The sequence below is a fragment of the Ranitomeya variabilis genome, chromosome 8, assembly GCF_051348905.1.
Source record: "Ranitomeya variabilis isolate aRanVar5 chromosome 8, aRanVar5.hap1, whole genome shotgun sequence".
Classification (NCBI taxonomy): domain Eukaryota; kingdom Metazoa; phylum Chordata; class Amphibia; order Anura; family Dendrobatidae; genus Ranitomeya; species Ranitomeya variabilis.
The window spans coordinates 136,825,221-136,838,697 of record NC_135239.1 but is presented as its reverse complement, the minus strand read 5'-3'; the positions used below and the strand labels follow the sequence as shown (position 1 = coordinate 136,838,697).

Below are 13,477 nucleotides of genomic sequence, written 5' to 3'. Positions count from 1 at the left end.
GTCTGAAGCGGGTGTAAGGACCAGAGTGCGAGAGGCGAACATATGTGCTGCGCCAGGCCCTGAATCCCAGCCCCGCAGTGTTTTAACAATGTTAAGACACTGCGGGGCTGGGATTCATGGTCATCGCGAACCGCAACGGCCGACATTACATGATGCCAGAAGATGGGCAGCGCTAACAGCGCTAGGCCAGGGGATAACACGACAGCGCAGACTCCTGTACAGCAAATAACAACGCTCAGGAGGCTGCACCCAGCACCAAGGTGGGATTCTTGACATCTGTGCTGCGTCTCATTACAAAGGGAACTCGCGCCTCCAACACAGTTTGACTGTATAAAGGGCTAAATGTTATGCGTGTTTCATTCAGCGTGTGCAAGGAGAAAAATGAAAAGAGCAACCTTTGACTTGTGCAGCACTGCTGCTGCATGAACTATGTGGCTCTTCTACTTTGTAACCCCTGAGGGGGGGTTAAAGGTTACCTTTGAAATTGGTTCGATTAGGCTTCGGCCTACACTCTGCTCCCCCTGCAGAGGCCGGGCTCCAACACCGCCAGTTGGGGCCCGGTACTGCTAGCTGCACAGAGAAAAACACCTCGCCAATGTGTCAGTGGGGCTCAGCACCGCCAGCTGTTCCCCTGCTGTGCAGCCGGCAACGTGTCCTGCAACTGCCACGCAGGCACAACACACCCAAAAGCTGCCGCCAGTGCAGGCTTCGGCCTACACTCTGCTCCCTCTCCTCCTCCTGCTGACCCCGGGCTCTAACACCGCCAGTTGGGGCCCGGTATTGCTAGCTGCACAGAGAAAAACACCAGCCAATGTGTCAGTGGGGTTCAGCACCGCCAGCTGTTCCCCTGCTGTGCAGCCGGCATCGTGTCCTGCAAAAGCCACGCAGACACCAGAACTGAAATTGAAGGGAACCTGTCCCCCCTCCCCCAGGCGTTTTTACGTTATCCAGCCACCTTGTACAGCGGTAATGCTGCATGTGTGCAAGGTGGCTCATAAACGTATTCTCCTCGCACATGTGGAACTGAAAACACGTCTGAAATGTGTCCTCTGTGTGACCATTTAACCGTCCCGGTCGTGTGACTTTCCTTTGTAATGACACGCTGCAACCCCCTTGGTAGCGCTGCCCGTCTTCTGGCATCATTGTTTGGCTGGCTGCGCCTCTGCGGCCGCCCTGACCCACACAACGCCCCTCGTTGTCTTATTTATTGGGACTGCGAGGGTGTGATTGATGGGCATGATCAGTGCATCAATTCGCCTGTCCCTCAGCTCCTTCTGCCTTGTTCAGACTGTGCGGCTTCCTGGCCGTGGCATGCGATAAGGGACCAGCTGACGCCGCACAGTCTGAAGCGGGTGTAAGGACCAGAGTGCGAGAGGCGAACATATGTGCTGCGCCAGGCCCTGAATCCCAGCCCCGCAGTGTTTTAACAATGTTAAGACACTGCGGGGCTGGGATTCATGGTCATCGCGAACCGCAACGGCCGACATTACATGATGCCAGAAGATGGGCAGCGCTAACAGCGCTAGGCCAGGGGATAACACGACAGCGCAGACTCCTGTACAGCAAATAACAACGCTCAGGAGGCTGCACCCAGCACCAAGGTGGGATTCTTGACATCTGTGCTGCGTCTCATTACAAAGGGAACTCGCGCCTCCAACACAGTTTGACTGTATAAAGGGCTAAATGTTATGCGTGTTTCATTCAGCGTGTGCAAGGAGAAAAATGAAAAGAGCAACCTTTGACTTGTGCAGCACTGCTGCTGCATGAACTATGTGGCTCTTCTACTTTGTAACCCCTGAGGGGGGGTTAAAGGTTACCTTTGAAATTGGTTCGATTAGGCTTCGGCCTACACTCTGCTCCCCCTGCAGAGGCCGGGCTCCAACACCGCCAGTTGGGGCCCGGTACTGCTAGCTGCACAGAGAAAAACACCTCGCCAATGTGTCAGTGGGGCTCAGCACCGCCAGCTGTTCCCCTGCTGTGCAGCCGGCAACGTGTCCTGCAACTGCCACGCAGGCACAACACACCCAAAAGCTGCCGCCAGTGCAGGCTTCGGCCTACACTCTGCTCCCTCTCCTCCTCCTGCTGACCCCGGGCTCTAACACCGCCAGTTGGGGCCCGGTACTGCTAGCTGCACAGAGAAAAACACCTCGCCAATGTGTCAGTGGGGCTCAGCACCGCCAGCTGTTCCCCTGCTGTGCAGCCGGCAACGTGTCCTGCAACTGCCACGCAGGCACAACACACCCAAAAGCTGCCGCCAGTGCAGGCTTCGGCCTACACTCTGCTCCCTCTCCTCCTCCTGCTGACCCCGGGCTCTAACACCGCCAGTTGGGGCCCGGTATTGCTAGCTGCACAGAGAAAAACACCAGCCAATGTGTCAGTGGGGTTCAGCACCGCCAGCTGTTCCCCTGCTGTGCAGCCGGCATCGTGTCCTGCAAAAGCCACGCAGACACCAGAACTGAAATTGAAGGGAACCTGTCCCCCCTCCCCCAGGCGTTTTTACGTTATCCAGCCACCTTGTACAGCGGTAATGCTGCATGTGTGCAAGGTGGCTCATAAACGTATTCTCCTCGTACATGTGGAACTGAAAACACGTCTGAAATGTGTCCTCTGTGTGACCATTTAACCGTCCCGGTCGTGTGACTTTCCTTTGTAATGACACGCTGCAACCCCCTTGGTAGCGCTGCCCGTCTTCTGGCATCATTGTTTGGCTGGCTGCGCCTCTGCGGCCGCCCTGACCCACACAACGCCCCTCGTTGTCTTATTTATTGGGACTGCGAGGGTGTGATTGATGGGCATGATCAGTGCATCAGTTCGCCTGTCCCTCAGCTCCTTCCGCCTTGTTCAGACTGTGCGGCTTCCTGGCCGTGGCATGCGATAAGGGACCAGCTGACGCCGCACAGTCTGAAGCGGGTGTAAGGACCAGAGTGCGAGAGGCGAACATATGTGCTGCGCCAGGCCCTGAATCCCAGCCCCGCAGTGTTTTAACAATGTTAAGACACTGCGGGGCTGGGATTCATGGTCATCGCGAACCGCAACGGCCGACATTACATGATGCCAGAAGATGGGCAGCGCTAACAGCGCTAGGCCAGGGGATAACACGACAGCGCAGACTCCTGTACAGCAAATAACAACGCTCAGGAGGCTGCACCCAGCACCAAGGTGGGATTCTTGACATCTGTGCTGCGTCTCATTACAAAGGGAACTCGCGCCTCCAACACAGTTTGACTGTATAAAGGGCTAAATGTTATGCGTGTTTCATTCAGCGTGTGCAAGGAGAAAAATGAAAAGAGCAACCTTTGACTTGTGCAGCACTGCTGCTGCATGAACTATGTGGCTCTTCTACTTTGTAACCCCTGAGGGGGGGTTAAAGGTTACCTTTGAAATTGGTTCGATTAGGCTTCGGCCTACACTCTGCTCCCCCTGCAGAGGCCGGGCTCCAACACCGCCAGTTGGGGCCCGGTACTGCTAGCTGCACAGAGAAAAACACCTCGCCAATGTGTCAGTGGGGCTCAGCACCGCCAGCTGTTCCCCTGCTGTGCAGCCGGCAACGTGTCCTGCAACTGCCACGCAGGCACAACACACCCAAAAGCTGCCGCCAGTGCAGGCTTCGGCCTACACTCTGCTCCCTCTCCTCCTCCTGCTGACCCCGGGCTCTAACACCGCCAGTTGGGGCCCGGTATTGCTAGCTGCACAGAGAAAAACACCTCGCCAATGTGTCAGTGGGGCTCAGCACCGCCAGCTGTTCCCCTGCTGTGCAGCCGGCATCGTGTCCTGCAAAAGCCACGCAGACACTTGATCTTGTACCTTCTGCTCCCCATCCTGGTTCCAGTACCGTCAGCTGGTTCCGGGCAGAGCCTTTGGCTTAGGTGCCTCCCTCTGGGTATCCGAGTTCCACCAACGTCAGGTGGTCCTTGGTAGTGCTTTCAGGCACGGGTACCTCCTGCTTAGTAACCGGGTTCCAGTAACGTCAGCTGGTCCTCGGTAGTTCCATTGGCTCTTGGACCTTCGGCTACCCATCCGGGTTCCAGCACCGTCAGCTGGTTCTCAGCACTGTCTTTTGCTCTTGTACCTTCTGCTCCCCATCCTGGTTCCAGTACCGTCAGCTGGTTCCGGGCAGAGCCTTTGGCTTAGGTGCCTCCCTCTGGGTATCCGAGTTCCACCAACGTCAGGTGGTCCTTGGTAGTGCTTTCAGGCACGGGTACCTCCTGCTTAGTAACCGGGTTCCAGTAACGTCAGCTGGTCCTCGGTAGTTCCATTGGCTCTTGGACCTTCGGGTAGCCATCCGAGTTCCAGTTCCATCAGCTGGTTCTCGGCATTTTCTCAGCCTTCTTGTACCTTCTGCTACATTTCCAAGTTCAAGAGACTAAACACGATGACCCGGAAGACCACCCCTAAGATGACGACGACACCAGAGACGACAACCACCGTGATGACGACGACCCTGGAGACGATGACCCTGAAGACCACCCCGATGACGACGACCCCGGAGAACACCCCGATGACGACGACCCCGGAGACGACGACCCTGGAGACGACGACGACCTGGAAGACCGAGAAGCAGAAGAACAAGAGGCTGCAGAACAAAGAGCAGAAGGACATTAAGCATAACACTAAATATCAGAGCAAAAAATATTATCTAAATTATAAGCAGAAGAAGACTAAGCAGTGTATGGGGGTGAGTCCGTTCCTCCTCGTGGTGCCCCTGGATAAAGCCTGATGCTGCAGGCCAAACTGAACGCGGACAAATGTAACTGTTTTGTGACAGGCAGAACGGAAGGTGTAATCTTCAAACTTTTATAGATAACAACTACGGGAATGCCTGTCACAAATAAGAATATGATGAAGAAGTAGAATATGATGAAGATAATAGTAAAATAAAAAGAATATGAACAATGTAACCAAAAAAATTATAGGTAGAAGATGAAGAAGAAGATGAATAAGGTGAAGAAGTTGATGTCAAAGAAGCTGATGATGAGGATAATGAAGAAGAAAGCGTGGGAGAAGTAAAAAAGAATGTGAAGGGCATGGAAGTAGTGAAACATCAATATCTGACATAAAAAAAAAAAAAAATAACATACTCAAATTCTTTCTAACGCCGAACGTCATAAAAAAAAAAAAAAAAAATGCTATTCTATTACATTGGGCTAAACCTCTGTGCCTTTAATATCTCCGCCACGTCCCCCAATACATCCTACATTATTCTTAGTTGTTTTCCTTCATGTAGAATGAACCTACAAGTTTATAAAGGGTTTATTTTAATTCCGATATTTTCGTCCCATTGACTTGCATTGGGATCGGGTATCGGTATCGGATTGGATCCGATATTTTGACGGTATCGGCCGATACTTTCCGATACCGATACTTTCCGATATTGGAAAGTATCGCTCAACACTACTAATCACCAATAAAGTCTTTTATACAAAGTGTTAATTAAATTTTAGTAAATTTGATCAATACTTTCTACCGGTGTAATTTCTCATTATTGTGCATAACTTAATTTATAGACATCTATGGTTTGATTTACTTGCCTGTGTGGATTGGATGGGTTGTGTGAGAATTTCATGTCTATAGCACCTTTAGAAATATATATACATGTTCAATACTTATTTCAGCCATATATATGTACTGTATATATTTACTAGCAATAACAATACAACATGATCTCTTAAAAGGTATTCTGGCATTATTTAATTGAGAATTAATGTATGTACTAAAAGACAAGGGCAGCTGAGAACTCTAGTTTTTATAACTCTATATATTATTTATCATATATTATTTATTTGCATATTTATGTTTTCAGGACTTTAACAGACCTACTGAAGCAGCCAGGTCTGGATGATCTCTTAAATGATGGGCGCAGAGGCAGTGTGCAGGTTCAAATAACAGAGGTGATACCAAGAATATCTCCACGAAACAGCATAGGTAAAATACGTAATCATGGATGGTTTTAATATTTTAGCCAACCTTTACATTTTATATCAAATTGAACTGTTAGACTCTTCTCAAACTCAAAAGCAGATAGTAAAGATGAGCGTAACTTTTAAAATTCAAACTCTTTAGCTTTGTCATTTAAAAAAAATGCTACAAATTTCATTATTGCAGTCTCTAATTGACTGGAAAAATGTGTATGACACTGTGAGGATGCCATAGACTGTTTTGAAGCCCTTTTGATTTACTTACCTCAAAAACAATTTGATATTGCCCATGTGACTTCAATCTATTTGGCCTGGGTAAAATGAAGGATACCTGGTGGTAACCAACAACCTATTTTACAACACACTAGTATGATGGGGATCGACACCTCTTCCACTACAGCCAACCCAACAGCTGGAGACCAAATAAGGAGTCTTCAAAATTCCTAAAATTAGACACTGACACCACCGAAATGGCATCAATTTCACTAGAGTAGAAGTACAGTAGCATAATGGGGGCCAACATCCCTTCCACTACAACCATCCCAGCAGATGGAGAGACCCAATCCGAAGGCTCCACATTTACAAAAATTATTGCCTGACACCACCAAAGTGGCACTAATTTCAGCAGAGTAGAAATAGTATAATGGGGACTGACACCTCTTACACTACAGCAAACCCAGCAGATAGAGACACTATCAAGAGTCGCCATATTTTCAAAAATTAGGGCCTGATACCACCAAAGTGGCCTAAATTTCAAGTGAGTGGAAATAGTATTAAGGGAACCAACATCTCTTTCACTATAGGCAATCAAGCAGATAGAGACCGAATCCGGAGTCTTCACATTTAAAAAAAATTACGGGCAGACACCACCAAAGTGGCATACATTTCACCCAAGTAGAAATAGTTTAAAAGGGACCGGCACCTCTTCACCTCTTCCACTACAACCAGTCCAGCAGAAAGAGACCCAAGCAGGAGTGTTCACATTTCCAAAAATTATTGTTAACATCTGCGACAGCAGTAACAGCAACAACAACAGGCACAGAAGCCACGCTAAAGATTTCAGAGACACTAGCAGCTGAGGATGCAGACGCTGTCTGCCAGGCATGATAAATACTCCAAGGCATGACAGGCAAGCTCAGGCCACTCATCCATTTTTAAAGACCAAAATATAAAAGGGTCTAAACCCTCCCTGATGATATTAATATTGAGTTCTAGATACTCCTGCACTATCCTCTCTAGTCGTTCACCACTAGGGTTGAGCGACTTTGACCTTTTTAGGGTCGAGTCATGTTTTGCGAAACCCGACTTTTTGAAAAGTCGAGTCGGGCGAAATCGGCCGATTACTGCGAAAAGTCGAGGATCGGCCGGAACACGAAACCCTATGCACGTCAATGGGGATTTTTTTTTTTCTTCTCTCTCTCTCTCTCTCTCTCTCCCCTCCGTCCCATATTCCCCTCCGTCCCATATTCCCCTCCGTCCCATATTCCCCTCTGTCCCAGCACAGAAAATCTTGTGTTACACATTGCAAATCCCTACTGCGCACAAGCGATAAAATGATGATAGCCGTGCACGCCCCTAACCCCTATGTCATCACTCTGCCCACACTCCTTCATTGGCTGAAAAAATGGCGCTAAATGCGTCATACGAAACGCGACTTTGGCGCCAAGATCGCGTACCGCATGGCCGACCCCACACAGGGATCGGGTCGGGTTTCATGAGACGCCGACTTTGCCAAAAGTCGGCGACTTATGAAAATGAACGATCCGTTTCGCTCAACCCTATTCACCACGTGTCAGACTTGTAATATTTTGTGGTTGGGGAACAGGCTGGTCTAAAAAATGTGTCAAAGGACTCACAGAAATTGCTTCTGCCACTTACACTAGTGATGCTGCTGCTAATGTTTTGGCATTAATGAATTGACGTTCCGGAGGTTGAAAGTCTAGAGCTGCGATGCACACTGTGTGCCTCAATGTTTTCTTGGGGAAAACTTGTCTTAAAGTTGTGTAAAAGCATGTTTCAGTACTCATGAGTAAGACTGCCTAGTGCAGTCGAAATGCGTCGACTGGGTCATGTTGACCATGTAAATTTTTTCTTTTGTATGCACTATATTTTCTTTTGAAAAATAAAAAGAAAAGGAAAATCCAGTCCTGTTGAGCCGGACTCCAATTTTTTCTGTTTTCCTTGATGTGAGGCCAGGGTAAGGCCAGTGTCTGAGCCCAGGTGGATGAGCATAGAGCAACTGGGTGAGCTGGAATCAAGTTTCTATAAAAATATTTTACGTTTGAAGGAAGCAAACGTGAAATGCGCATTAAGGGGACTCTACATGTTGTCCACTGGTACTGAATGAGTGGTATGTCGGCTTAAAACTTCTAAGTGCATTCTGTTAAGGACTGCCTTGCACTATTGGAGCATCTTTATATGCACTGTTTGAACTTTAAAAGAATTATTTTTGATGCATCTTAACAATTTCTGACTAGTTGGCCCATGCAAAGTTTTCACACACTGGTTGTCAGGGGCGCAGGCAATTTCAGGAAAATCAAGCTGGTCAAATGAAAATATATTTAATGAGATGATGAACACAGAGAGGTATGTGTCTCAATGATATATATACATATATACAGTATATGTATATATATATATATATACGAAAAAAAAAACAACTAGCACTCCTAATGTGAACATGTGCACGCTGAAAACTGCATCATACATACGAAAAAGAACACAGCAGCACATGTGCATGAATCTATGCCATGTGAAAACACAGACAAATACTCAATACTAGATGGTGGCCCAATTCTAACGTATCAGCTATTCTAGAATATGTAGGTAGTATATAGCACAGGCTACGTACTATATTGCACAGTGACGTAGTATATAACACAACCGATGTAGTATGTAACATAGCTACGTAGTATATAACACAGCCACGTAGTATATAACATAGCCACGTAGTGTATTGCACAGGTATGTAGTATATTGGTCAGCCACATAGTATATAGCAGAGCCACGTAGTATATAACATAGCCACGTAGTATATTGTAGAGCCACATAGTATATTGCACAGGCACGTAGTATATTGCACAGCCACGTAGTATATAACACAGTCACATAGTGTATTGCACAGCTACGTAGTGTATTGCACAGCTATGTAGTATATTGGTCAGCGACGTAGTATATAGCAGAGTCACGTAGTATATAACATAGCCACGTAGTATATTGTAGAGGCACGTAGTATATTGCATAGCTACGTAGTATATTGCACAGCCACGTAGTATATAACAGAGCCAAGTAGTATATTGCACAGTCGACGTAGTATATAACAGAACCGACACAGCCACATAGTATATTGCACAGCTTCGTAGTATATAACACAGAGCACGTAGTATATGGCACAGCCACGTAGTATATTGGACAGTCACGTAGTATATTGCCCAGCTACATAGTATATAGCATAGAAATGTAGTATATAACACAGCCCACGCAGTATGTAACACAGCCCACGTAGTATATAGCAATGTGGGCACTATATGCGTGGTTAAAAAAGACTTAAAATAAAAAATAAACACATACTCACCTTCCGAAGGCCCCTTGAAGTCCTGGTGCCTGTGTGCGGTGCATGCGACAGCTTCCGGTCCCAGGGTTGGTATGAGCGCAGGACCTGTGATGATGTCGTGGTCACATGACCGTGACGTCATGGCACGTCCTTCTCGCATAGCATCCTTGGCACCGGAACCTGCCGCTTGCACTACCGAGGACAGCGCGCGACGTCTAGCATCCTTGGCACCGGAACCTGCCACTTGCACTGCCGAGGACAGCGTGCGACGTCGGAAGGTGAGAATAACCTTTTTTTTTAATTATTATTATTTGTAACATTAGATCTTTTTACTATTGATGCTGCATACGCAGCATCAATAGTAAAAAGTTGGTCACACAGGGTTAATAGCTGCGTTAACGGAGTGCGTTACACCGCGGTCCGTTAATGCTGGCATTAACCCTGTGTGAGTGCTCAGCGCTGACTGCAGGGCAGTAAAGCAGCGGCCATTTTGCTGCCAGACTATGGCCGTCGCTGATTGGTCGTGGTAATGGTCATGGGCGTTTTGCTACGACCAATCAGCGACTTGGATTTCCATGACAGACAGAGGCCGCGACCAATGAATATCCGTGACAGACAGACAGAAAGACAGACAGACAGACAGACGGAAGTGGACCTTAGACAATTATATAATAGATAGATTATACTTCTCAAAAATATTTTTTCACAAATTTTTTCAAAATTTTTTTTTTCATATTCAATATTTGTCTGTTTTCACATGGCCTAGATTTAAGGCCCCGTCACACATAGCGATTTACCAACGATCACGACCAGCGATACGACCTGGCCGTGATCGTTGGTAAGTCGCTGTGTGGTCGCTGGAGAGCTGTCACACAGACAGCTCTCTCCAGCGACCAACGATCAGGGGAATGACTTCGGCATCGTTGAAACTGTCTTCAACGATGCCGAAGTCCCCCTGCAGCACCCGGGTAACCAGGGTAAACATCGGGTTACTAAGCGCAGGGCCGCGCTTAGTAACCCGATGTTTACCCTGGTTACCAAAAAAAACAAACAGTACATACTCACCATCTGATGTCCGTCAGGTCCCTTGCCGTCCGCTTCCTGCTCTGACTGAGTGCCGCCGTACAGTGAGAGCAGAGCGCAGCGGTGACGTCACTGCTGTGCTCTCACTGTACGGCGGCACTCAGTCAGAGCAGGAAGCAGACGGCAAGGGACCTGACGGACATCAGATGGTGAGTATGTACTGTTTTTTTTTTTTTACATTTATGCTGGTAACCAGGGTAAACATCGGGTTACTAAGCGCGGCCCTGCGCTTAGTAACCCGATGTTTACCCTGGTTACCAGTGAAGACATCGCTGGATCGGTGTCACACACCGATTCAGCGATGTCAGCGGGACCTCAACGATCAAAAAACGGCCCAGGCCATTCCGACACGACCAGCGATCTCGCAGCAGGGGCCTGATCGCTGGTACGTGTCACACATAGCGAGATCGCTACTGAGGTCGCTGTTGCGTCACAAAACTTGTGACTCAGCAGCGATCTCGCTAGCGATCTCGCTAAGTGAGACGGGGCCTTTATGCACATGTGCTGCTGTGTTCTTTTTTGTATGTATGATGCAGTTTTGCAGCGTGCACATGTTCACATTAGGAGTGTTGCAATGAAACAAAGAGTGAAAAATTTAAAGGCGTCTGAATACTTTCTTGTACCCACTGTATCTCTGAGCATAATTAACACACTCACGTGGATTCCTCCAACTGGGATATATAAACTTACTCCTCTTTTTTCCCTATTAAATATTCCCTTTTTCTTGGCACAATCAGGTTTAAAATTTGATATGAAATATTTTCCTTTGTGAAGTTTTGTTATGATTTTTGCTTGGGGATATTTTCTGATGTTCCATATACATGATTTAGAGACATAGTTTTTTTTTATGAGGAGAATTTACTGTCTATATAATGCAATAAAATTTACTACTGTATGAAATGATACCGTTGGTACTATGTGTTGTCTAAACATGTACTACCTTAGAACCCTTATGTTTTTATGAAAAATAATTGTTATTGTGTGTAATAAAGATTTGTTAACTATTTTAAATAGAGTTCTCCAGTTTTTTGATAGGATGAGGAAATAAAAATATTTTAGTAGCAATGCAATTATTTTCCCATACTTTTCCAGAATTTTACTGTTTTTTCCAATTTTAAGAAAAAATGCTCATTTTTCCAATCACAAATCCAAATGTGCCATATTCATGCCTATTTTATGTTTGGTGATTGTTTTCCAAACATATTTGCTCATCTCTATGCATGACAGTAAAAACGACACCATCCCCTAGTCTGCCCAGACTTTAATGGGAGATCCATGACTTGTTAATTTTGATGAGCGTTAGGCAGGCAGTCAACACTTTCTGGGCTCAGAGGTTAGCACTGCAGTCTTACAGCGTTGGGGTCCTGGGTTCAAATCCCACCAGTTACATAATCTGCAAGGAGTTTGTATCTTCTCCTGGTCTTTGCTTGGGTATCCTCCATGTTCTCTGGTTTCATTACACACTCCAAAGACATACTGATAGGGAATTTAGATTGTGATCCTCATTGGGGACAGCAATTATAATGTGTGTAAAGCACTGTGGGATATGATAGTGCAAAAGAAAGAAAAGCATAATAAATAAGGACACCACCAGCAGAGGTGAAGAAATGTTCTGTGAGAACGCTGGCTGCCTGGCATGACAAAATGCCCAATGAATGATAGGTGAGCTCAGGCTATTCTTCAATTTTTGAAGACTAAAGTGCTAAATGATCCAAATCCCTACTGATAGTTATTGATATTGAGCCCCAGATATTCCTGTACTATCCTTTCCATTTGTTTACAACGTGTCAGACGTGTACTTTTTTCTGCTGGTGCATGGGTAGGTCTAAAAAATGTGTGAGATAACTCACAGAAATTGCTTATTACACTGCTGATGCTACTAATGTTTTCGCGATGATGCCTTGTTATTTCCAGGGTTGGAAGTCTAGAACTGGGATGCACACTGTGTGCCACACTGCTGTCTAAGGGAAAACCACTATTAGGCTATGTACAGAAATGCTATGGAAATGTCCTCAGCATTTCCGCAACTTCCTGCCGCAGGTAAAAAACTCATGTGGAATTTGCATGCATTTTCCCGCAAAACACAAGCGTTTTGCAAGCGTTTTTAGCTTGCAGAATGCTTGCGCTTTACAAGCAATTTAAAGCATCGCTTGGAAAAGTGATTGACAGGTTGGTCACACTTGACAAGCATAGAGCTTGCCAAGTGTGATCAACTTTTTACTATTGATGCTGCCTATGCAGCATCAATAGTAAAAGATAGAATGTTAAAAATAATTAAAAAAATAGAAAATATGGTTATTCTCACCTTCTGATGGCCCCCGATCTCATCAGCGGCGCTCCTGGTACGTTCCATTCTCAGGGATGCTTTGTGCGAAGGACCTTTGTGATTTCACGGTCGTTTGACCGTGACATCACCTCAGGTGATTGGCGCAATGCATCCCAGGGAACCGAAACCGTTGCGTGCACCGCTGAGAGGCGGGAGGACTCCAGGGGCCATCAAAAGGTAAGTATATCCCAGTTTTTTATTATAATTCTTTTTTTTACAGGAGTATTGTACCCAGGCCCTGGAGGAGAGTCTCCTCTCTTCCACACCCTGGGTACCATCCGCATATGAAGCGCTCACTTTACGCATGTGGGCATAGCCACATACGTGAAGTGAGCGTTTCAATGCAATCCTATGGTGGCGGAATCGCCGCGATTCCGTAGAGGGAAAATCCAAAGCATGGGCACAGCAACTGCGGAATCCCTTAGGATTGCATGGGAATGCGTTTTTAAGCATTTCAGCTGCAGCAAAAAATGCTGCAGAAACGAATAAAAAATGCAATGTGGACACATAGCCTAAAGATTGTCAACAAGCTTGTTTTGATACTCTGGCGTGCATGCATCCCTTTCCAACGGGTAAGAAGCATCTGGCTAAATCTTCTCC

At 46.6% G+C, this 13,477-nt stretch overlaps 1 protein-coding gene across 1 annotated transcript in view; it reads left to right on the top strand.

Moving 5' to 3' along the window:
- The window catches only part of LOC143788827 (protein shisa-9-like), a 1,202,698-nt gene that overhangs the window by 885,968 nt on the left and 303,253 nt on the right, over positions 1-13,477 (top strand). Inside the window, exon 2 of the mRNA XM_077278733.1 lies at positions 5,801-5,922. Coding sequence (XP_077134848.1) covers positions 5,801-5,922 — 122 coding nt within the window. The remainder of the gene's footprint in view (positions 1-5,800; positions 5,923-13,477) is intronic.